A 25,106-nucleotide genomic window follows, 5' to 3' on the forward strand; every position below is an offset into this window, starting at 1 on the left:
GTCAACAAGAGATGAAATGAAACTACCCCTAATCAAAGTGATGCAGATTTTACTTACTGTTGCCATGCTTATCAGGAATTCCCCCTCTGTTCACTACTTTGTCTTCCAACCCAGCCTGACAATTACTTGTGTTATGCGTTTGTGGCTGTACTGGCAGGGCTATGCCAGCACGGAGGAGTCACTTGGAAAGTGTGTCCTGCTGATAAGTGACATGTCGGATGTGACAGGAGACGATGTTTTCCCCACCACAGACAAGCTGAAAGCAGCGCTCCGACTCCTCTTCTCTAAACAGCCCACGTAAGTCGGAGCTCTGGGTCTTCCCATTGTCTGAGCTTGTTTGATTGTTAAGTGCTCAGACATGTGTAGGTGTTTTGTTTTTTTTCCCTTCATGCATGCATATGTTTGTCGGGTATGATTCTTCTGCATCTTTCAGTGAAGGGTTGTTAGTTAGATTTTTTTTTTAGTGTTTTTGGTTGATGGCAAAAGGTGACCGTTTTGCTGTTTGACACATTTAGAGGTTGTATTTAACTTCACATATAGCGCACTGCAAAATATTCACAGTCCTTCAACTTTTTTTTTTTTTTTTACATTTTGTCATGTTGCAAACAGCAAGCTTTTGTGTATTTTTTGGGGATTTTCAGTGAAACTTGACCCCCCATGATCCCCTGTTACTTCGTATGCTGGCTAAGCCTGCACAATGCATCGCCTCGTCGCAATAGGAATGTAATATTCATAACACAAATAACTGTTTGGAATGCAATTATTGTTTTACTGAAGTATTATAAAATCAAATTTAGAGGTCAATAAATCCACCAAATTCTCTGAGATATGCATGATTGTTTTTCTGTCCATGTATGTTGTTTGTAGTTGACACCAGTGAATATCAGATAAATTTTAGATCATGTTTTTATCTCCACCTCTAGACATTTTTAATGTGGATTGCTTGTAATGTTGGTGTAATTTTAACAGACAGAGAGGTGTGACGTTGCAAAAATTTTATTTACTAATTTCAAGCAATTTACCTCAAAGCGTTCGTTAAGGTCTCCTAAAACTTGCTCTCAACAGTGTCAGAGTAGCTGCAGTGCATCACATCTTGCCCCACCTAACCAGCCACGCTGATGCAAACCCCAGCAGAGTATTCGCAGATCAATCAGCGGTCGCGTCTCTTCCCAACCTCTTCTGCCTCAGAAACCCTGTAGATGTCACTCTGGACACCATCAATAAGTCCATTCTAAAGGTACAAAGCCACATATAGAAAAAAAATGACTTAAAAAAAAAATAAACATTTTTAGGAGGCGAGACAGCTTATTTTGTGTGTTTATGATTTTTTTTTTCTTTCTTAGGTGGAATCAGTAGAAAAGCTGTTTTGCATCCTGGACTCGGAGACAATAGACATCTCTCTCAGAAGATCGGCAGCAGAGCAGCTTTTTGTCGTGCTACAAGGTGAGAAGCCTACAAAATCTTATTAGATTAGATAAAAAAACAACAACTAAAAGAACAGTATTATTTATATGATTTATATCCTTGCATACTTTTTGAGTGACCCACATCGTCTCTTTCTTGCATGCTGACAGAAAGTAGTTGCTAGCTTTTTTTTTTATTTTATTTTAGTTGAAAGTGTTATGCTCATTATAAATTGAGAAGCAAAGTTTAAAAGTTTGATGACTGTGTGTATTTCCTCTTGTGAAAACTGCACTTGGCAGATGCTTCTGCTGCATTTCTTCCTTACCGCTGCAATATGTTTAGGCAAACAGAAAACATAAACAAATGTTTGTTGCTGAAATTTGATCTCTTTCTGTCTCACAGACAAATCAATGCACTCGGTACTGACGAGTCTCGGCATCACAGAGAGAGTAATTTCTCTTATCACAGACAATGTAGATGGCAACAAGGTAAAAAAAAATACAAAACATACAACTTTGGCAAGAAAGTAAATAATGATTGTTGAATAAATCCTTTAGTCGAGTCGAATAAAACAAACCAGTGTATGTGTGTTTGGTCGTACTGTATGTGTTTGTGCTTGTGTGGACTAAAGCCACTGAGGCGTGGATGATTGGAGAATGAAATGGCCTATGCTAATAGTGTCAGACAGGCCGTGCTCAACAGTGATTTCTGCCCTCAGCCCAAAATTACTTCAGTCTGCTGATCATTTCCAGTTCTGGAATCAGAAAGCGCCGCGGGTGATTGTCCAACAAGTCTAGCTAACATGTCGGAGAGCGGATAATGACAACAAAAACTTAACTAAGCTATGATAAAAAAGGCTGTTTACAGGAGATGCACCAGTCAGTAAATTGTGGCTTAGCTTAAAAATAAAATTTGACAGTGTATCTGCGTTCTGCAGCTTCATATGTTATTAATCTTGTACTTATGAATGCGTTGCTCCCCAGAGCCTCGATTGTCTTCTGGAGCCGTGTGTATGCATCTTGAGAAAACTAGTGTATGCCGATCCGTCTCTGAGGCACAGCCTGGCGCAACACAACCGCCTGCTCCTCACACTGCTCAGGGGTACGCACAGCAACACACCTCATTTAGTACCAGCCATGCACTCTGTGTCGAGTGCCTTGTGAACAAAAATCCCCAAGTCGTCCACTTGTGTGTTTTGTTTTTAGACATGTTGTTGTGCTTCAGTAAGTGGCATATAATATGAAGTATGAGTATATATCTATGATGCAACTTGTTGATGTGTTGCTCAGCTTTAGTGCTAACAACTTGATTTTTTTTTTAACAAGAGTTGCTGAAAAGTAGTGCAGCTAAAAAATGTATCTTATAATTTGTAGCTCAGTTTTTGTTTTCTTTGTATAATATGAAAATTCCCTTGTACCAGACTTGAGTTTTAAGTCTGATTTGGAAAAGAGAGATTTTAGCTAAATATGTACAAGGTTTTATACATGCTAAATTAAAAAAAATTTAAACGTCAGTTTTGAGCCTAAAGGTGTGAATTGGATTTTGAATTCATATTTTAAAATATGCATTCATTAACTTTGGTTATTATATGGATGTTTTTTTCATTGTAGCTTCCTTGATATTGAAGGAGATCAAAGGCAATAACGGTGAGGTGGCCGTCCTCATGTGTTTGCTGCTTTTTGATGAGATCGCCTGCATTGAAACATGGTTGGTTCATATTTTTTCACAATTACACTACAACAACACATTTTCCTGTATCAAAGTTACATACCAGGGTTTTCTGTGAATTAAGTTCAACAAATTTTAAATATAGTTTGGTCCCTGCAGTACATTTAATGGACAATTTTTTTTATTTTTACAATTGTTATCAATCATTATTTATTCAAGAAAAATGCAACACCTCCACAAACAAGCTTCAATGACATACAACCATACTTGTATAAACCTGAACTGACAGCTGGATATCCAAAATCTAATGAAAACTCTTTAGATTTGGATTCACGGAAAATGCCGAAAACACGCAACTGTTTTTTCAAATATTCAGTGTATAGACTAAATAAATAAATAGCATATTTTATGGTTTTCTTTCACCTGATGTTAGCTTAAAAGCCAATTTTAAGTTTCCTTTTTATTCCAAATACAAATCAGAGTACTTTTGTCTTTGCCTTTTATGAACTTTGTGAAATGTTGATGTACCAATCAACATTTATGAACAGAATGTGTTATATTTGAATTGTACAATTGTTTGTGAACAAAACGCCACTTAATTTTACTTTAAAAATGTATATTTTCCATCCATGATTATTTTTCTTATCAGGTCAGATAAATCCACTTCAGATGCGACTCTTTCACCATTTTCCCTGCCAGTAGCTGCAGTACGGAGGTAGGCCTCGTCAAGAGACGTGGAACAAAAAAAACATCACTTTTCTTAGCTTTAGCTCATGATATCGTCTAACAAAGGATAATACCCAAAGATCTCTAACATTTCACCGTTGTTTCCTAAAGGTACAACATTCCCTTCAAGACAGCAACTCACCATGCGGTCAGCCCGTACTGCTGCGTCTTGGCTCCTTCCTCTGACCTTTTGACCCTGAGTCTTGCCCGCCAAGCCTTGCAGGTGGCCTGGAATGCTGCATGGCATTCTGGGATAGATAATCTCCTGGAAAAATCAAACAGTGTTGACTATGACGCTGATGAGTAAGGCTCTGCCTTTAATTTGTTATATACTGTGGTATATTTTAAAATTATTTTCAGTATACTAATGTCTGCAGTAATTTTTCTGTATATATATATATATATATATATATATATATATATATATATATTCCCTTCTCACCCTCCACGGGTGGTCTCTTTCATCCTCTGAGCTCGGGTCCTCTACCAGAGGCCTGGGAGCTTGAGGGTTCTGCGTAGTATCTTGGCTATGCCTAGAACTGCACATTTGTGGACTGAGATGTCTGATGTTGTGCCTGTTCTTTTGCTTTTTTTTTCTGATGTTGTAATCACTTGGTATTGCTACATCCACCACAACGGCTTTCCTCTGTTGTTTATCCACCACCACAATGTCCGGTTGGTTCGTCATTACCATTTTGTCTGTCTGGATCTGGAAGTCCCACCGGATCTTAGCTCAGTTATTCTCCACCACCTTTGGGGGTGTTCCCCACTTTGATCTTCCAGTCCATATTCTGCACAGATGTTTCTGTACACTATGCCCGGCACTTGGTTATGTCGTTCCATGTATGCTTTCCCTGCCAGCATCTTGCACCCTGCTGTTATGTGCTGGACTGTCTCAGGTGCCTCCTTGCACAACCTACACCTTGGGTCTTGTCTGGTGTGGTAGATCTGAGCCTCCATTGCTCTGGTGTTTAGGGCCTGATCCTGTGCATCCAAGATGAGTGCCTCTGTGCTGTCCTTGAGTCCAGCTTTTTCCAGCCATTGGTAGGATTTCCTGATATCAGCCACTTCGGTTATTTTTCGGTGGTACATCCCATGTACCACCGACAATCCCATTCCATGATGGTACCTCCAGCACCTCGTCCTCTGGTCCCTATTGTCTGAGACATTAGCTGAGCACATCGTCTGTTGAGGCTTTGTCCTTGATGTATTTATGGATTTTGGATGTTTCATCCTGGACAGTGGCTCTCACACTTGCTAGTCCTCTGCCTCCTTCCTTATGGCTTGTGTACAGTCTCCAGGTGCTGGATTTGGGGTGGAACCCTCCATGCATGGTTAGTAGCTTCCAAGTCTTAACGTATGTGACCTTTATCTCTTCCATTGGCCAGCTAATTATTCCAGCATGGTATCTTATTACTGGTAAGGCATAGCTGTTTATTGCACAGATCTTGTTCTTGCCATTGAGCTGGCTTCTCAGGACTTGCCTTATTCGTTGGAGGTATTTGGCTGTGGCTCCTTTCCTTGTGACCTCATCAAGGTTGCCATTTGCTTGTGGTATTACCAGGTACTTGTAACTGTCCTCAATGTCTGCTATTGTTCTGAGAGTGAGACCCCTTCTGTGTGGACGACCTTCCCTCTCTTTGTAACCATCCGACCACACTTCTCTAGTCCGAATGACATCCCAATGTCAGTGCTGTAGATCCTGGTGGTGTGGATCAGTGAGTCGATGTCTCGCTCGCTCTTGGCGTACAGGTTGATGTCATCCATGTAGAGGAGGTGACTGATTGTGGCCCCATTCTTGAGTCGGTATCCGTAGCCAGTCTTGTTGATAATTTAGCTGAGGGGATTCAGGCCTATGCAGAACAGCAGTGGGGACAGAGCATCTCCTTGGTATATGCCACATTTGATGGACACTTGTGCAAGTGGTTTGCAGTTGGCTTCAAGGGTGGTTTTCCACAGCCCAATCGAGTTTGCAGTGAATGAATATATATACCTGGTGCGCTCCACCTGATGGAGTAGCGGGTGTTTGGCATAACTGTCAAGTTTTGGACTTGAGACTACGGGAAATGTCGCTACTGAGCGGGTGGTGAAACTAGCTTATGACGTGAGGAGGGGTTAATACGGGATCTTTACGATCATGCATTTACGTGACGGGCGGCAACCTCAGTCTATACCATAAACACCTGATTAAGATTAGAGCCTAAATACGTTTTATTTCCAAAACAGAAAGGGTACAAATTACTATTGCTATCCTAGCATATCAACTAACAGCTAGAAAAAAAAACAAAATAGTATCTTCGTAGTCAAACTGGTATTATTCAGAGAGGAATTTGTCCAGTTTAGATTATGTTGATGAAGAAAAAATGTTTGCAAATAGTGCAATTTGTGGCAGCTGCTTTAGAGTCCAGAAACAGCGTTAACTCCACACACTGGAACTAAAGATACACCCCATCGAGTCGGAATGGAATTTTGTGACTTCACTGTGAAAAGGGTCCCGTTTTCTTGAAGCGGGAAAATCATTCCACAAAAGTGCTGGAACTCTCCTGGGTTGCTAGGTAACGATTGTGTGGGGGAGGGGCAGAGTTCCACTGGGGTTGCTAGGTAACGGCAAAAGTGCGACTTCTCAAGAGCTTTTTGAAACTTCCTGTTTGACAGACACAGGGAAACAGTAATTTATTGGCAAATACATTTAAGCATTTGGGATGTTTTTCAAAGTAGTTGAGTTCCAAATGGAAGTACAAAAAACAGCAACAACAAACAGTATGAATTTAGCATAATCAGTATCTCTGAATTTGCTGGAGCTTGTTTTTATTCTCACAACTTCTAATTCTTTCACAAACCATTATTTTAAAGAATTATTTTCCCATTATTTTATTTCTATAATTTTATTCCTGGGAAATAAAAATAAATAAAGCTCCAAAAACGTAAATTTCCAACAATAATTTTAAATTAACTGTATAATAACTTAAATGGCAGCGATGAGGTTGTGACAGACCTTCCAGTCTTTTGGCCAGTGAGCGGGCGAAGAGCACGTTGGCGAGCTTGCTCTGAGCTTAAGCTTTGCTCTTGTAGCTTTTCTCGTTGTTGATGTCCTGCAGGTTGATGGAGCCCCAGGAATGAGCCATGGAGGACACGTTCACGATTCTGGCCGGGGCCAACCTTTTAATCAGGTCCATCAACAAGTAAGTCAGCAGGTAGTGACATAAAGAAAGAAAAGGGCTTACATTTCAACTTAAATTCAAATGTTTTACAGAAATTATGTTGAGGGCTAATTAAACGCATTAAACTTCTATTTTAACAAAAATGCTGTGTTAATAATAATATTGGAATTATCTGATGTAGCAGAATAATCACGGATGTGTATCATGTTATTATTGACCAAGTTTGTTTGTGATTAGTTATATTTACCAAAGTGATTGACTCCAATCTGCATCTCGAAGCCAACGGCTGTCTTCCCGTACGGACAAACCATCACACCTGCATTGTTGATGAGGAGGTTGAGCTTCTAGTTGCAGCCATAATTTATGAAGTCCTAAGAATGACACGTTTTTAATGACTTGATCCTTTCCACTATGAGACCTTCATATCTTGACAAACTTATTATTTTTGTTTGTTGTGATGTCGAGATAATTTAAAGTACCCAATGTGAACCGAGTAAAGATCAGAAACCAGGTTTGATTGAGCCGTTTACCTCTTTTAGCCAGATCGATGGCCGTCTCTTTGCCTATCCCGGTGTTTGCGCCTGTGATCACCACAGTTTGCCCATCGAGCCTGACGTCAGAGGACCAGGGAGCCCCGAAGAGGTTTCTGGGGAAGTTATGAAATCTCAGCCGGTGTCTCAATCAACGTAATGGGCGCGGTAAACTACCGCTGTTTTATTTTTTATAATCTTGTTAAAACATCAACGTCATTCTTGTCTTCATCTGTGGGAGACTTTTCGTTGACGTTTGCTTCACTCAGTATGGTTACCACTGTCGATATTGTGGCGTTGGGATCCAACAGCTTCACCAGAGGCACATTCACTCCTCTCTCCTGAAACATCATATTCTGCAGAGTCATTGCCTGCAAGGAGTCCATGCCTAAGGATGACAGAGGGGAGTCATCACTCAGCTCACTCTGATCAATGCCTATTGTCTCGCTGAGCAAAGAGAAAACATATTCTTTTGGTGAGACAGAATCACTTTGTTTGGTTTTAGACTCTTCCTCTTTGGATTTTTGGAAAGCCTCATTGACTAATGCAGAAAGACGTAAGGTCAAGGTTTTATTTTGAGAGAGGATGTTGTATCTGATGTTCCTGAAGTGAAACCTGCAGACACCCTGCTGCGGCCGATTCAGGATGAGGCATTGCTCCAAGCTTTTATGGACTTCTGCAACACCCAACATCATCATCCCCTTTGCCTCCAGAAAGCGATGGATGTGTTCCTTGTTGAGGAGCAGACCGAGGTTCAGAGCCCCCCAGTTGATGGACTGCCCAGGCAGCCCGAGTTTTCACCTGAAGTGGCAGAACAAGTTAAGAAAAGAGTTGGCTGCTGCGTAGTTTGTTTGGGATGCATTTCCAAGGAACGCTGAGATGGAGGAGAAACACACAAAGTAGTCCAGATGGCAGTGCTTTGTAGCATGGTGTAAATTTAACACCCCACTGACTTTGGGTTTAAAAGCCTTCTCATAAAGGGTTCTGTTAAGGCTCTCAATCAGACCGTCATGGCCTGGTCGCCTAGAAGCACAATATCACATTCTTGAAAGTCAAACCAATGCTCTGCGTGTGCAGCTAGTGTCGGTTCGTGCAGAGCCTAATGACAGAGAGCCCAAGTACAAGGAAGTGAGAGAAGAAGTGGAATCGTTAGAAGACATCCAAATATGTCTCAGAAGAGAAGTTCAGGAGCTACTGACAGCTGAAAACGGCATAGGAGACTTTGGATCATCAGACTAGAGAAAAGGACGATCTCTTGAAAGAACTGGACAATCTGCAAAGCCAGCAGGTGACAAACCGCCAAAGAATCGAGGACCTGTACAGGAAGAACAAGGAGTTGATTCATGAAAATGCTCTGCTTCGAGAGAGGCTGGCTAAATCGGAACAAGAGAACCCAGAACCACAGTTAGTTGTGAGAAAAGTTGGTACGTCGGGAAGGACCGTTTTAAAGACCATTTAACAGAGTGGAACTCTGATATACTGGGTCCCATCATGGATCTACTAGTTCCTCTGGTCTGTAAAACCTGTGCTTGCTCTAACTGCTGGCTCCTTCATTACTGGTGGTTCTGGTTTAACTGGTGGTTCTTGAGTTACTGGTGCTTCTTGATTTGCTGGCGGTTCTTTGGAGTAACAAGTATTCTATGAAGGCGTTAAAAGGAATGAGTTTGTAAAATAAATGGGATGAAAGTCCTTAATCCCACGACAAGGACAGCATCTTGCAGTTCAGCTCCCACAGCTTATGCGCCAACTCGTCGTCCTTTCCAGCAGCAGAGCATTTAGCAGTTGCGCAGCCGCTGCAAACAACCAGAGGTTGAGATGAACTACTTTATGTCTATATTTCATCACACAAATTGGCCATTTATGGAGATAAATCCCACAAAGCCCACAAGTCATTAACAGTCAACTAGCTGGTTAACTTTGAACTGGCAGTACCTGTAATATCCACCGCTCTCCTTTTCTAGAGTCGGCTCCACGGCGCAGTATATCGTGGTCTAAGCTCCCTCCACAGAGTCTTTGGTGAAAGGTTTGGCAATCTTCATGAAGGACCTCTCGGGGGCGCTGAGGTGGCGCCACAGGTCTGTCTGAACAATGCCAGGGTGGAGGGAGTAGGTGGTCCCTTGAGAATCTAATTATAGACAAGGTTTAAAAGCTTTTAAAATTTTATGTAAAGTCTTAAAGAGGTGGTAATCAGATTTTAAATTGGGTAAGAACTAAAAACAAAAAACCAGCAGCCTCCATGTCAAAGTCTGACTTTCAAAGCAACTTTACCCTGAAAACAGACGGCAAGAAATCGCCAAAACCCTACAATAGCATAAATAATTGCAATCTGCAATTTTCCATCTTGCTAAGGGATATTTAAAAGTGACCTATAGACCCTTTTCACATGACGTCACAAAATTCCATTCTGACTCGACGGGGTGCCTCTTTATTTCCGGTGTGATTTTGCCTCGGGAAACCTGACTGAAAAATCATTATTTTAAGGATATAATAACAGGTAAGGTTAATGACAACTGCATTTAAGTGTTAGATAGCCGTTATTACTCATTGTCAATCCACCATTCTCTAACTATGTATAAAATAAACGGCCTCCGATTGCTTTAGTCGCAGGGGAAAAAAAAAAATTATATATATATATATATATATATATGTATAATTTTTTTTTTACCACATAATAATTTGGTGTTATTTCAGGCAACACTTTTGTAAGTTGCATAACATATAGTAATGCCGTCATATTCAGTATGTTTACTGATATAGTCATATTTCAAATACACTAGTTTGAAAAAAGAATGCTAATGTTGGATCAAAGGATCAGAGCAATAAGTCTGTAACAGGATTTTCATGCGAACAGAGATCCTTCCACGTATTACTCTTGAACAACACCGTCTCCAGCGGGGAGTTCAGCAGCGTATTAGCACCAGAGTTGTGGCATATTGTGTTCATCCGTCTTCGTTTTCTCCTAATGTGACCTAATTCAAACAAATGAGAATGTCTCTCTACAGTTTTAACCAGCTTGATTAAGACATTTGAAACACACCATTGGTGGTTCAATCCATCTGAGATCCTGTGTGGTGCTGCGACTGGGTGAAGAGCAGATGCTTAACATGCATTACTCTTAATATTTGCATGGGCTGCTCTGTAACATTATGGTTTAATTATGTATTGGCTGCTACTTTGTGCTACTTGATTGTAACTAGTGTGACTTACTATGAAAAAAAGAAATCTGTCTTATCTTCTGATGGTTTGCAAATTATTGTTGCCTGTGGGTTATTACAGCTATACAATCTGGCCACAACTTACTTTTTTTACCCTCTCCAACAGATTTCACCCTGACTTGAAGCTGTCGAAGTCGCAGCTCTTGTTGCTCCGGGCAGCGCACCCTCCAGCTGCGCTCCGCGACTGCATCCATGCCATCGAGACTGCAGCAGGGCACAAATCCGTGGCCTCTGCCCTGTCCAGGCTCAGCCTCTACTTGTTGTTTAACAGACTGGCTCTCCCACATGTTCCCACCCACAGCTGCAGAGACATCCTCCAGTTGCTCGGCTGGCAGACAGTGTTGACCAGGTATTCTGCAAATGCATTCAAAAAATATTCATAGTTGATATACAGTACTTGTGAATGCCCATGACGGTAAAATGTCTGCTGTTTCTGATCAAAATTGTGGGAATTATTATGTTTGGGAGTGCTATAAAACGCTGATTAAGTTGAATGTTTGAACAAGTACTAAATCTTTTTTTTTTTAATCAAAAATCGTTGATAAGTCGCAAGTAAAGCCTGGTGGCCCGCCAGGCTTATCATACACTGGGGGAAACCCTGAGCTTAAGGGGTATGAATACTTTCTAGTTAATAAAGTTACTTTGTTATGTTTCATCATAAAGAAAAGCGTAAACAAACACAACAGGAAAATGTGTTGCTTAGTACGTGCATGGAATATGCGAACAGCCTTTCAGCAGTGCCTCTCTTGCCAGGATTGTCACATGCTCTGTCTCTTCCTCCCTGCAGGTTTCTCCAGGTGCGCCCGGCCTCTGTTGAGGATGAAAGGTTGCTGGTGGGAATTGTGACATTTTTGAATGCCTACTTCAAACAAATTCCCACAGAGTGTACCTCTGACCAAGGGGACCATGACCTACGCTGGATACTGGAGCTGCTTCTCAACCAGGTCCAGATCATTGACACTTTATGGACAAGCATTAAAGTAAAACCTGCTGCACCAGCATAATGCTCTGCTTAGGATTATGGTGCAAAGAAATAATCACAGTTTTTTTAATGTTTTTTGCATCATGTTCTTTGAGTGATGCGATAGATGTGATTTGGGACTGTTAGCTTTAATATGCGAATATAAATGAGTCATTTCTCATCAGTCTCAACCATCTGAACCATATGTGCATCACATCTCCACAAAGTAGTTTTCTAAATAAGTTCCTCAATGCAGCTGCTTACAGTATATAGCAGCAATCAAACCCTGAATAAATCAGGCAGATTGATAAAACACCCTGAACACATTACGGTCTCAAAACAACAGAAAAACAGCTTTTCCCCTTAGACATGGCAGATATTATTTCCTAAGCTCTTAAAAAAAATGTTGGGGCTCTTATTTCGAATTACCCGTCTGTTATAGTAAGGAGAGCTACTTTCTGTCTTCAATCAGTCTCACCTTGGTTTTCTCATTAATATGTGTGTAGACAATAAGTCCTTCCCCGGTGGCTAAAGAAGACTCAGATTTAATGCCTAGTAGGGGTTAGCCTCGCTGCTCTCCTCTGTTTTTCTGTAATTACTGAGCTGTTTCAGGAACATCTGTCGCCTCATATACCCTCATGAAGTGTGCACTGATCAGTAATTTATTTATTTTTTTGCCATGTGGCAGCCAAGAGATTTTGTTTTCTTTTAAAGAAATACAAGTGTTTGGTGAAGCTGTGCTTACTTTAAAAAAAGAGCTACTTGTATCAAATCTAGAAGAAGCAAGAGGAGATTCCAGATTCAATGCTAATAATTCAAACACAAACAATCTGAGTTGATTAAAACTGATTATAAATTTAAGAACTCTCATGAGCTTATTGGTTTTTCCAGAAACCCAAGGGGAATATGAGTTTATAACTTGTGTTTCTGGAAGGAAGAAAATGTGTTAACGTTACCTTCATAACATATTAAAAAGAATACAGACCCTTATTCGAAGTCCGCATTATTACAGTTCCATCTCTGGAACTGTAAAGTCGGGCAGCATGACAGAAAATCTTGCAATGGTGACAACATTGATTCCTAACTGCATAAAAATTACATTAGCAAGTAAAATGCCAATTCACAACACTCTAAATATACTCCAAAGATTAGTGTAGTTTACAGTATCAATCTATCTTTAAAGATGTTTCCTTTAGGTGTCAAAGATACTCTTATACAATTCATTAATATAGAAAAATATGTCACATAAGTCATAACTATTGTGACTGACAGTGTTTCCACTTTCCTTCATCATCATGTAATCCTAAGAGTTTGAATTACTGAAAAAAAAAAAACTGAATTATATTATTTTGAATTGAGCCGATTTGCAGACAAGCCACTTAATTCATTTTTTAGTTTTTCAGTTCATGGCAAAATTCTCACCCCGGTAATGCATTTTAAAATATTTAAGTTGAGTAGACAAACTAATAAACACACTAGTAATCTGTTTGAATAAATAATTGATTTGGATAAATAAAAATGAGTTGGGAGACATTTAAATATTAAGCACAAAATCAAATTTAATCAAATCGTACAAATTAATTCTGTTTATCCACTAATTTCCTAGGAGACCGCTGCTCTTCTTCATTTGCTTCTTGGTATGGAGTCGCACATGTTGACTCAGAGTTTAGAAGATCCTGAGGAGATTAAGAGCCACGTAAACCAGAGGCTGCAGAGAGAACTCATAAAGTTCTTTAATACGCTTCTGATCAGGCTGTCAAACACAACTGACAGGTAGGTTAATATCAAACGTAAATCTGTTATCTTTTACTTTAACACCAAAGTGTGTTATTCCATCACTGTTTGTTTCAGATATGAAAAGATCAAAATTGTAAAGCTTGAAGAATGAAGAAAGAACCCATCCTGTAATGTTTTTCAGTTTGTGTGCTGTGTAAAAATAGTAATAATAATAAAAAAGGGGAAAGCGCACTAACATCAATTCCTAATTTTCCTTCCACTTTATTTCTGTCGTCTATTTTTCTTTCTCCTCTGCCTGTCTGCTTTGCTTCTTTTCTCGCTGTCTCCTTTCCTGTCTGTCCAGGCTATGTTTGGCATTAGCAGGTCCCTTTAAGAGCCAGCTGGCGCTGCGCTTGCTGCAGAGCTTGCGGTTGTCTGATGCCCCACGTTTCTATGGCCTTCCCAGCCTGGAGAGGGCACTGCAGGGCATGGTCAGCCTGACTGCCCAGCCTGGCTGGAGCTCCCACTGCCCTGACCTGGAGCCCAGCTCCCTCTGCTCCAAATATCTCAGTGGATTATTAGAGGTGAGTGTGAATGCCCCCCCGGTCTTGTATTTGTGTGTGTGTGCGCGCTCATATCCTCGAGTTTGGAAGGGGCTTGTGCCAACCTCCCACTTGTTATGCAGATATTAAAGTGCCTGCGGAAATGTTAAAATGGTAAAACATGGAAATTTCTGAGGAATGAGCAAAAAATGCAGCAAAATGGACTTGAGACATGAATTGCAATTGACAAAAACCTCGGTGATCAGACGTGCCACGCCGAGAAGATGCTGATGAGATTAATCACCCTCGCATTTTCCATCTGTTCAGTTGTGCAGCAGTGCGTAAAACAATCGACTAACAAAGTGAAGACCAGCCTGTACAACAGTCATCGGCACAAAGGTGTCAAAAGTTCGTTGGCATCTTGTGGACTCGCTCTGTTTACATCATAAATACGCTTTCTTGTTTTATTCCAATACAAATGTATAATAATGAAACAAGTGCATATTTAAAGACAAATTCTTTTTTCAATTTACTTAATTAATCTAAAACCACAGAGTTATCCTCTCTTTTAATTGTCTGACTGGCCTCTCCACTGACTTTTCTGGCAGCGTGGGGTCCTAGAGCTCTGCAGGCCTTTGGCTCCTCTCTCCTCATCTGCTCTTCTGTGCAGTCTCACATACTGATGGCACACAAAAACAAACTAATTAGTCTCTCAGCTGTATTAAAGTTTCATTTGGATGCAGTGCTCGACGAGCATACGATTGGCTCTGAATAAAAACAGAACTTACTGTAAGCTCAGGCTTTCGAGTTTGCTTTGTACTGTCAAGTTAATGACACAGGGAATGCACGCCAGCCAAATCTGTCTTTGAATCATAGTTTTGTATGATGTGTAATTTTTAGGAAGACATTTCTGTATCACTCACACAGGTGATTTCTTCATTTTACGTTGAGTGGAGAGGGAACTCCTTGTCATTCATGGGGAAAGGTGTGACAAAGAATGCCATTATTTGCTTGCTTCACCTGTCCCATGAGATGATGATGGAAAACAAGGATAAGGCAAGTGTCATTGTAACATTTTACCATTATAACCTAATGTAGCTGGAATAATTGTAACTACAATGTAATGACACAACTCATTGTATTTTTATGTGACGAACCACCACAAATTACGACATAGTTGTAAGGTGGACAGCAAATGTTTTTAAAAATGTTTCAGAAATATGAAAAGAGAGTGCCATCCCCTTTACTCTGATGCCCCTGAATAAGATTCAGCAAGTTGCCTTCAGAAGTATTGTAGTCAACAGAGTCTGCATAGTCTGCTAACAAAATTGTTATAGTGCCTTTGCAAGGCACTTTTCTATGGATCTATGGACGACTAGATAACAGAATGTTACATTTAAATTGAGCTTTGTTCCAACATTAGGACTTCATAAGCCAGTGGTCTTTTGGGGCTAACGACACCACAGAGGAAAGTAGCGGCTCTCAGCTTGGTTTGGCGTGGCTAATCCCGCTCTGGGTGGACCGAGATCAAGAGGTAAAGCAGTTATTTTTCACCTTCCCTTCATGAACTCTCAACTTTTGCATGTTTGACATTTTGGACATTTTGAAACTCATACCAAACGCATTGCAAAGTAAGGTGATTTCCCTGACTTATGAGGAACCAGCGGGCTTCGATGCACCATTTTAGCATGTGTTTTCTCCTTTTCTGTCAGGTGAGGTTTGCCAGTCTGAGTTTAGGTGCTGCTCTCTCCTCCATGCCCAGCGGCTGCCAGATTCTGTGTGCCAGCTGTCAGAACATCAGCGGAGGTCTGTGGGGCACACTGCTCAACATCCTCTTGGATCAACAGGAGAGCAGCATGGTTCGCAGAGAGGTGCGTTGGAAAAACTCCCTTGTGATGAAAGAGCTCTTTTGTTATGTTTTTACTGCATTATATGACTTTTCACAATGTGTCAAAATGTAGCTATTTGAGTATTTATCGCTTTTATTTCAAGGTAATGCAACTTATGATCTGCCACCTTAAATAAGCAAAACCACTCAAGTGCTCAGAACAATGTATTACCAACCAAATACAGGCAGATGGCACTGTTGCTGGTGCAGTCCACCTTAACCAAGACTGTATGTGTGTGTACGTGTGTGTGTGTGTTTCTCCCTCTCCTTGGTTTGTGTGTCCAGGCTGTGTTTATCTTGCAGAACTTGCTGGTGATGCCTATGCCTGCCAACGCAGAGGAGGCCAAGGACTCCCACTGGCAGGTCAGCAGATCTGCCTGCCAGTTAAAAGCCCTTTTACAGACCATGAACCTTTTTCTACCCCATTTTCTTTCTGTTTTCTTCCATCTGGATCTGCTCTCTTACCCTCCCCAGATCTCTTGTTTATAGAGGAAACTGCTTTTGAGTTCAGATCAGGCATGTTGCTGAGTTAAATATTAATTTAGATTTAGGTGCACGCATAGAGAATTCGCATCCGGCTTAATTAAGCGCTCAGTCAAAACTCCAAAGGCATTCTAAAAAAAGGATGCAGGTACTTGGATAGAGACCTGTATGTGTGAGGCAGTTTCTAAAAGACGGCGCAGATAGAAGTTCTCAAAAGAGTTTTGTGAGTAGCTGTGTGGGAAGCATTTGGGGAAAGAGGAACTAAAAATCTAGGACACACAATGTCATCTCTTAGACATTTTTAAAATGTCATCTATATCCATATTGCAACTTAAATTATATCTTTCATCTCTGACAAGTTGTTTTTTTCCTAATGTCAAAAATGTAAGAGAACTCAAACTAAAGTTTTTTTTTTTTTTTCCTTCTTTCTTTCTTTTTTTTTTTCCCTTCAGCACCCGTGTGTCCACGATGAGGTTTCCGGTGTGTCTTTGGTGGGTCTTCCAGCACTGCAGGCTCTGCTGTACCACTGTCAGTATTTCCACAGTGTGGCTCTCTCTGCCTCGACTTGCTACCGTGGCAGGTACACCTTCGACCTGCTGCCACGGCCTGGTGGGAGCGGTAATCCCAGCCTTCAGGAAAGCTCTTTAGCTGGTAAACCCCGACTTCCTTACAGTCGTCATGATGGATTACAAGCAAAGAAAAGGATTAGGCTTGTTAATGCTCGAAAGTTTGATAACTATGTGTCACATTTGTGTGTTGTTGTGTTTAATTCTGTGTGTACGCTGACTTAGATTCAGAAAATTCCCTGCTGCCTTGGAGATGTGACCCCGCACCCAGTGTCAACTCTGGAAGGAGTTTCGGCTCCCTTTCTACTTCAAGCACTGCAGTCAGCAATGCTCTAGTACGTAAAACCATCCACTCACTAGTTTGTTTGTTCGTTTGTTGATTCATTCATTAATTCGTTTGTTGTCCATCCACCCATCTCAGGGCTTCCCCCAGAAAACTTGCTAAGCCTGGTGCCCGGGGCGCTAGGGCAATCATCCAGCCGGCCGCCGTGTTTTTGAGTTAAAACATGTTTAAAGTTGACAGGAAATTTGCAAATATCACTTGATAATTATGCATTTTTGGAAGACTGGAAGATTAATACTTAAACATCAACTATAAAGTCTTAAAAAAGGCAATAATAATAATTTAAAAAAAGATAAATTAACGATGCTAAACCTGGTGGGGGCACAAGTAAAGCCCGGTGGCCCGCCAGGCTTGTGATACACTGAGGGAAACCTTGCGTGTATTCATTTTTGCATCCGTCCATGCATCTTTAGTTTTTCAACCCCACTTTTTTCCCTTCTCTTCTTCACACTGAAAGCTTCACAGGTTCTATATTCACGTTCTAACCACAGTAAAAATCTGTACCATTAATTCATTTTTATTTTTATTTTCTTCTTATGTTTGGGTAATTGGGTAAAAACAAGTAAGAACTCAGAGCGTTTAAGGCAGTGAAAGTAAATGATTTTGAAATGGGGGCTTATTTGACCCATTTTTATAGTCTTAATATCTTACCAGGAAATGAGACATTTATAATTCATTGAACATTGGTGTTACGTCCCCCAGGGACTCAACATATTTAGGGACACGAGACAAACGAAAATGAGGGTTAAACAGGATTTTATTTATATTTTTTTTCTTCCTCCTGGGTCTTTTTGTCTCCTGTGGAGAAGACAAGAGTAAAAAAAAACAACCCTCAAATCCCGTGTCCTAAAAAAATAAAAGAAACCCAAAAGTAGCAACGAAAAGGTGGACCTGGTGAGCCAGTCAAAAAGAAACAAAACGGTACCGCAGAGGGCCAACCCTATACAGGGCCGTCGAAGCCTCTGCGGATACCGGACTAAGAAAAAGAAAAGAATCTACTTCAAAAAAAAGAATCGAAAACAGGACAACCGGTCACACCAGGCCAAAATCAAAAAAAGAACAAAATTAACAAAAATACCCTAAACGGCTGTGGCCCGCAGCGGCCAGACCGGCCAGCATCGTTCCGGGGTCTGAGACAAACAAACGAGCGAGAGGGAAGGCGGGGTCCACGATGCCATCAGCCCACCTATATATAGGCGGGCCAACAGCGCCCCTAATTAACATAACTAAATAATACAAAACAAAACATTACGCAAGCCCTATCGTATTAACAAAAGATCACTAACGTCTCCATAAACATAAATAAATAAACATAAATCATATTGTGCCCCAGCACATAACAATTGGGTGAGTAAAATGGGTTCTGTTCAACTCAAGAAGGTATTGTATTCAATAAAGTAACTGTGCCTTTTTCATAGAAAAAATAGTTTTCTTGTTGTTCCTCCTCGAAGGTGAAGTTTTCATTCTCATATCTTCAATTATATTTGCTCATCAGGAATAAAAAGAAAGATTTTGGAAAGGGAAAAATAAATTACGGTAGCTTAGATATATCTGTGTTTCGGAGTTCCAATCATATTCTTTGAGCGCAGTTTTGTTGATTTTCTGTTTTTGTTTGGTTTACACTAGTTTCACCTCTAACAGATTGTTCCGACAGATCGTGTGAATTAGAGGAAATTTCCCCTCAGAATATTTCAAGTGAATTGAATCCTCATGCTCTCCTGTTTTCTGTTGCAGAGTAAAAGTTCAAGACTGAACACTCCCAAAGTTTCCTCCCCAGTCGACATCCCAGACTATACTCCTGCCAGACTGATGGCTCAAGGTACTACATGTGTCTGTCTGGACACATAGAACTTGAATATTGTCTGTCTTTGGAAAATGTAACCCGTGGTGTGTTCAGGAACAGTCATAAAACCAAAACCACTGTAACATATACAATTCCGAGAGTGAAGCTCTCACTTCTCGTAATTTCACCTCGGCCCAAGAGACGGACCAGGATGTGATTCAGTGGCTTTTGACGTGTCTCGCAGGTCAGAGTGATAGAGACACAAGCAACTCGAGTACCTCACAGGACTCCCAACCAGGCAAGCCCTCAGGCATGGAAGCGGTTGTCATAGTAACTCCTGACCTCTTGACGGGCCACTGCGGCCTGCTGTGTAATCTGCTGGCCATCCTGCCAGACTTCACCCTCTCTGCCATTCAAGAGAACCAGCTACTGCCGGTTCTGAGCAGGTAAATGGCCGCAGGTTTTGTTCGTCTCTATACAACATCTTTCTGGCTGGTGTGTTTAGTGTACCACGCTGCACCTTTATTTCACCGTTCACACTGATGAAACTATAATCGGAACGCTATTTTTTCTCCGTTCACATCTTTGCAGACAGACTTATCCCATCATATTTCTTTCCCCCTTTTAGTGTAGTCGAAGTCGAACTCATGGAGAAATGGCTGAGCGAGCTCAGGACTCCCGGCATCCTTCCCGGAATCAGAGAAGACGTCAAGCGTCAGGTAAAACGGCACGGATCGGCTCAGCGTTTCGGGAAGTTTTCCAGTTGTTGTTTCTTTATTATCATGATCCGCCACAAAATACGTGGGTTGGAACTCTGAGCCAGTTTCAGAACAGGTTATCTAAGTGCACCTCCACATATTCAGTGTGGGTGGAATACTTAACAAGCTTATGCTGGAAGCATACAATTGTTTTTTTTTGGGGGCGGGGGGTTTCAGCATAGTTACCATTTTCTTGTTTTTCTCTCCAACTTTGACAACTTAACAAATGATTTTTATGGGGTAAGAGGGTGTTATTATTTTACCTACACTTTGTTAATCTGTATTCATTTGTGTGTGGCTTCTCAGTTTGTTACAGTGCTTCGGTTCCTGTCGAGCTTTTGCAAACTGCTGCAGTCTTGTGTCGTGGCAAGCAAGGAGCTGATTGGCCAGATGGACTTTCTGAAGCTGCTCTTGCCTAACCTGGTGGCTGCACTTATGCTGGATACCAAATTATTAGGTGGGACTCTCATACTGTGATTAAATAGATTGCATAGAGTAGTAATGATACCCCATAAACATTTTTAAATTGTTTTTTTGTTATAACCACAAACATCAACCTTTTGTGTGATTTTATGTGATAGATGCTAATCGAAAAGAAATAAATTGTCTTTTTTTTCTGAAAAGGAAAGAAAATGTTCTTAAATCTTTTCGCTAATAAAATGTGAATTTAATGTCAAATCCTGCCCTCCCCAAGGTGAATTTTAAAGAACCACAAGTGTTTCTGGGTATGCAGCTGGCAGCTTTGCACATCTTTACCCTGAATTTTTTAACTGTACTTCATTGGAGAATACAAAAAGCTCTGCTGAGTTGGAATGGGGGAGTATCTGTAAACATATATTTTCAAGACAGTGGTCTGACACTATTTCCATTTCCGTGCAATAGATTGAACGGTGCTAAGCAAGGTTTTCAGCTTATCCTTTAACAACACTTATGCTATTTACTAACTAGGTGATTTCTGTTACACTGGATGTTATTTAGGTATATAAGAGTAAAGGGGGGCAGGATACAAATACAAAACCATGTCAAAGCACTTTACACTATATAAACATAGTACAGTAACCAATTATGAAACAAGCAAATATGTTTTGCCAAATGCCAGCTTCAAACTCACCAAGCAAATTTACATCTAATATGTTGATCAACGTTCCATTTACTATTAATCAAAGGCAACTATAAACAGGTAGGTTTATAGTCTTGATTTAAAGGAACTCGAGGTTTTTGGCTGCTTTGGAGTTTTCTAGAAGTTTGTTCAAGATTTGAGGAGCATAGAAGCTGAATTATGTTTCTTTGTGTTTGATTCTGGGGATGGATAGTAAACTATTGCCTGAAGACCTTAATGGCCTGGAAAGTTGATACAACAACAATAGATCTTAAATGTATTTTGGTACTAATCCAGTCAGTGAAAGTCAGTGATTCAGCTAACAAAAGTGTCTTATTTTAAAATCTATGGACTTTAGAACTTGGGTGATGTGCTCTGTCTTCCTGGTTTTAGTGAGAAGACGAGCAGCAGCAGCAGCAGCTTTCTGGTTCAGACACTTGATTCTGGTGCAGTAATCAATGCCACTAAAGATAAAACGCATGAGCACGTCTTGCTGACTGTGTTTGGCTGCCACATAACATCTCAGTTGAATGCACTGATGTTTGTGGTTGTAGCATTACAAAATGCGGAGATGCTAAACCGGTGCGGACCCTTTCATGAGGCTCTGTTCGCTCCTATAATGACCTATACAGATCAATCACGTTCTGTTTAGCCGTTTTCTCAGCTCACTCTGCAGTTCAACAGCAGCTCTGATCTGTTTACCTCTTTGGGGTCGTCAGCTGTCATAAAATTTGTGAGTCACTCCTTCCCCTCTTCAGACGCAGGTACGTGGGACGCGGTTTGCGCGTGCTGGACAGACGTGTTTACGCTGCTGGCTACTCTGGTGAGGAGAGGCGGCTCGGCAGCTCACCCATCTGTCTCCGCCGCGCTGGGCAGATGTTGGCGGACATTCGCAGGTACACGGATGCCCCTCTCAGAAGGAGTTTAACTGACAAACATAATTTTGCTGGTTTAGAGGGCCAAATCATTTGTGCGATCATGTTATGGATCGCCCCTCAAGTTTCTGTCTCTTTAGTGAAATTGACATCTTCATCTTGGCAAACAAATAAAAGAATAAAAACATATTAAGCATGCTAGCTGCATCCTTGCTGTTGTATAAACTTTCTGTAACAGATGCAAGGGTAGGATAATTAAACCACCTCTACCCCTCCTACTCATATCTTCCTCCCAGATTAATGACGCAGCAAGGACGTTTAATGAGTCCAGTAAAAGATGAATGCTGGGCCTTTGTGCTCATGTGTGTTTTTGTCAGCAAGGATGTTTATGACATCTGGGCGTTCAGACTAATTTAGATGATTAGTTTGCGCAAGCTGCCTCAGTCACAGTCAAATATCCAGCTGTCACTGGTTTTAAAGTTTTGATTTGCTTTTTTTGTTGTCGTTGTCTCAGAAAGCATTTGTCATTCATTACAGTCATCAATTTTTTTATTCATTTTTTTGTCTGCAGGAACATTATCGCAGTGTCTGGATGAGAAAAAGGCCGATTTGCTGCTCCACACAGCAGCTCTGCAGTTCCTCTCCACAGTTTTCACAGAGGAGACGAGGCTCTGCGGCACAGAACTCAAAAGCTCCACATCCAAGCACAGCAGCACTCTGTCAGATATCCTAACTGGTCCCTCTGCCAGTGAGCTGTGTGAACTGCTATTGCAGGTAGGTGCGAATGTTGCAGTTGTGCGATAGTCTGCTCAGTTATCGGAGGTGCTGGTTAATCCCAGGATTGCCTGTGTGTTCGTGGCCAGAGTTTTAAACTTCAAGGAAGGTGTTTGAGTGTACAGCAACACTAACCTGATTGTTGTTGTTCTCAGAGCTTTGAGAAAAGGACCCTTCAGGACCCTTTAAAGAAGCTCACAGCCGGAGCTCTGATGACGCTTCTGGCCTGCAGTCCCACAGCTCAAAACCACGCAGCCACTGGTAATTCCCCAAAAACACAGCTGTCACCTCTGCGACTGATTCTAAAACCGCACAAATAAACTGTGCAGCAGCCTGTGGCACGTCTTCCTAAATTAAACTCCAGACAGCTCACTGGCTGTTTGTGTTTGTGAAATTGTGTTTTAGCTGCAAAATGTACCACCAATTTTGTTTTATTGCAGTATTGGTGTATGCGTATTGCAGAGAGCTGCCTGAACTACAATAAGGCAATAAATTATGCAAATAATTTAGGTACCAACCATTCAGGCTGTTTATGCCTGTAATGTATTATGTGGCACTTTTTGTTTGTAGCAGCATAAATATTTTTAGGGATCGAAGAAAGTGGTAAGGTTGTCAAATTAGTAAGACGGAAACAAAGATTAGCTGGATACACTTCCTCATTTTCTGAAGTCTGCTATAAAATCAAAGCTTAAAGACATCATTACATTTATTGCAAGTCATGCTGTTATTGTAACATTTACCAGTACTATTACATATTGCATGCTTTTCTTATATTTGCACATATACACTGGAAAAAAAGATTTTCCTCCACACGTTTCTTCTTTCACACTCAAATGTTCGCGTTACAGAATGAGAATTATCTGAGTAAATGCAAAAGTTAGCTTCCACATTCTACCTCTGATTGGATAAAAAAACAACAATCTGAAGCATTATGGTAGCCCAGTCAAAAGTCTGAACTTAAATCTGACCGACAAGCTGCCAAATTACCTCAACAGGCTACATTTGTTGCAATCCCTCTAACATCACTGATTTATAATGGTTCTACAAAAGTAAAAAGATGGTTTTATTTTTTTTACCAGTTATTGCAAATGCCTGATGGCAGTTGTTGTGGCCAAAGGTAGCATGACTAATTATTTAGTTGAGGGAAAAACAACTTGTTGTTTGGATAGGTTGCAACTAACATAACAACTAAAATAACTAACTTATTTTTATTCTAAATGAAATTACTTTTTAAATTGCTCGGTCGAAGAAAAAAATTGTATGATTTTGAAATTTTTGAATGCGACAAAAAAAGCAAGGGACAAAAAACCCCTGAATTTTGAGGGAGACAAATATTTATTGTTTTTAGCTACTTTGATGCTCCTGCTGTCTTGTGTTCCAGCTGGTTTAATTGACAGCTGTGTGGAGCAGCTGAAGCAGACTCATTCCCACCTCCACCTGGAGTCCATCCGACCCAGCAAGGCTTCTACCCGCAAAAAGGTGAGCGGAGGCTGACGGGAAACTTCCCATCTCAGCACATTTTTAAGCTCTGTGTGTTTCCATCTTTTTCCCCTCAGTTGGGTTAAATAACAAACTGAGGCTACATCAAAGTGTTTTTTTTATTTTTTATTTTTTATTAGAAGAAATGCTATGAATACATATTGTACAATCCCAGCTGTTCTCTTATTATTCTTTTCAAGTGTTTAATGCAGCCAGGAAAATGCTGTTTTGAATCCAGAACAATTAGACATGTTGCTTTTTGTTTTGTTTGTTCTCATATTTTCAGGAAGGGGGCCATTTAAAAGAAGTCAAGCTGACTGCAGGGATCCTGCGGAGCGCTCTTTATTGCAACGATGAATGCAAAGTGAGTTTCTATGGCTGCTATTAAATTCCCCACAGTTAATTGGTTTTTAATGGAACCTCGCAGTACAGGTGCCTCCAAATGAGATCCAAATGTGCAAGATGCTGCTAACATTTCCTCTCTCGTTGAGCTTCTTTATTTCTCCGTTTTGTTACTTTTAGAGGAAATTAGCTGTTTTTTTGTTTTTTGTTTTTATTCCTTGTTCTTTACATTTAGAAGATGGCAGAATATTGAGCTATTTTAGGCTGATTAAAGGTATCTTTGTCAGCATCGGGTTATCACAAATGTGTCCCATAATTGGGTTTGCCTCTTTCACTGTGCGAACACCTAACTTAAAGCGTTTTCTCTTTCCAAGTACATCAATCTAACCTATTTATGTGTGTAGGTGGTTGCTATGGATGCCCGTTTGGCTCTGAGACTCTACGCTCTGTGGCCTTGGCTCTTATTGGACGACCCCACAATGGAAGCGGTCCTGGAGCTCCTGTGTGTGTACACAGCCGACAGCCAGCCAGGTGGGAACGAGATGTTGCGCATGTTGCGTCTCTCTGAGTGTTTGTGCCGGCTCTGCGCCTGTGATGTCGCCTCCTTCTGCGATTAGCAATCACACTGAGTCATACACACTTTGCATTAAAAGTCCCATTGTCCTTTGCAACGACCACATTGTGTTTCACTGTGTAAGAGCAGTGCGTGGTTTGCTTGCCGGTAACAATGGGCACCGTGTCAGAATCGATCAGGCTGCATGTCAGTCTCACTGCGGCTTCAGACCAGAGGGAC

At 40.9% G+C, this 25,106-nt stretch overlaps 1 protein-coding gene across 2 annotated transcripts in view; it reads left to right on the top strand.

The window, feature by feature from the left end:
- rttn (rotatin) overlaps positions 1-25,106 on the top strand; it is a 41,523-nt gene that overhangs the window by 10,179 nt on the left and 6,238 nt on the right. For both annotated transcript variants that reach the window (XM_008438651.2, XM_008438652.2), the window contains exons 17-44: positions 158-297; positions 1,066-1,237; positions 1,344-1,443; positions 1,807-1,892; positions 2,388-2,505; positions 3,015-3,111; positions 3,722-3,787; positions 3,910-4,101; positions 10,811-11,053; positions 11,492-11,648; positions 13,272-13,438; positions 13,746-13,965; positions 14,851-14,979; positions 15,347-15,457; positions 15,636-15,794; positions 16,097-16,174; positions 16,747-16,945; positions 17,086-17,195; positions 18,938-19,022; positions 19,231-19,432; positions 19,615-19,705; positions 20,051-20,201; positions 21,602-21,739; positions 22,290-22,492; positions 22,648-22,753; positions 23,874-23,971; positions 24,258-24,335; positions 24,718-24,844. In XM_008438651.2, coding sequence (XP_008436873.2) covers positions 158-297; positions 1,066-1,237; positions 1,344-1,443; positions 1,807-1,892; positions 2,388-2,505; positions 3,015-3,111; positions 3,722-3,787; positions 3,910-4,101; positions 10,811-11,053; positions 11,492-11,648; positions 13,272-13,438; positions 13,746-13,965; positions 14,851-14,979; positions 15,347-15,457; positions 15,636-15,794; positions 16,097-16,174; positions 16,747-16,945; positions 17,086-17,195; positions 18,938-19,022; positions 19,231-19,432; positions 19,615-19,705; positions 20,051-20,201; positions 21,602-21,739; positions 22,290-22,492; positions 22,648-22,753; positions 23,874-23,971; positions 24,258-24,335; positions 24,718-24,844 — 3,823 coding nt within the window. The remainder of the gene's footprint in view (positions 1-157; positions 298-1,065; positions 1,238-1,343; positions 1,444-1,806; positions 1,893-2,387; positions 2,506-3,014; positions 3,112-3,721; positions 3,788-3,909; positions 4,102-10,810; positions 11,054-11,491; positions 11,649-13,271; positions 13,439-13,745; positions 13,966-14,850; positions 14,980-15,346; positions 15,458-15,635; positions 15,795-16,096; positions 16,175-16,746; positions 16,946-17,085; positions 17,196-18,937; positions 19,023-19,230; positions 19,433-19,614; positions 19,706-20,050; positions 20,202-21,601; positions 21,740-22,289; positions 22,493-22,647; positions 22,754-23,873; positions 23,972-24,257; positions 24,336-24,717; positions 24,845-25,106) is intronic.

Source organism: Poecilia reticulata, chromosome 20, assembly GCF_904066995.2.
Source record: "Poecilia reticulata chromosome 20, P_reticulata-male-v2, whole genome shotgun sequence".
NCBI lineage: Eukaryota > Metazoa > Chordata > Actinopteri > Cyprinodontiformes > Poeciliidae > Poecilia > Poecilia reticulata.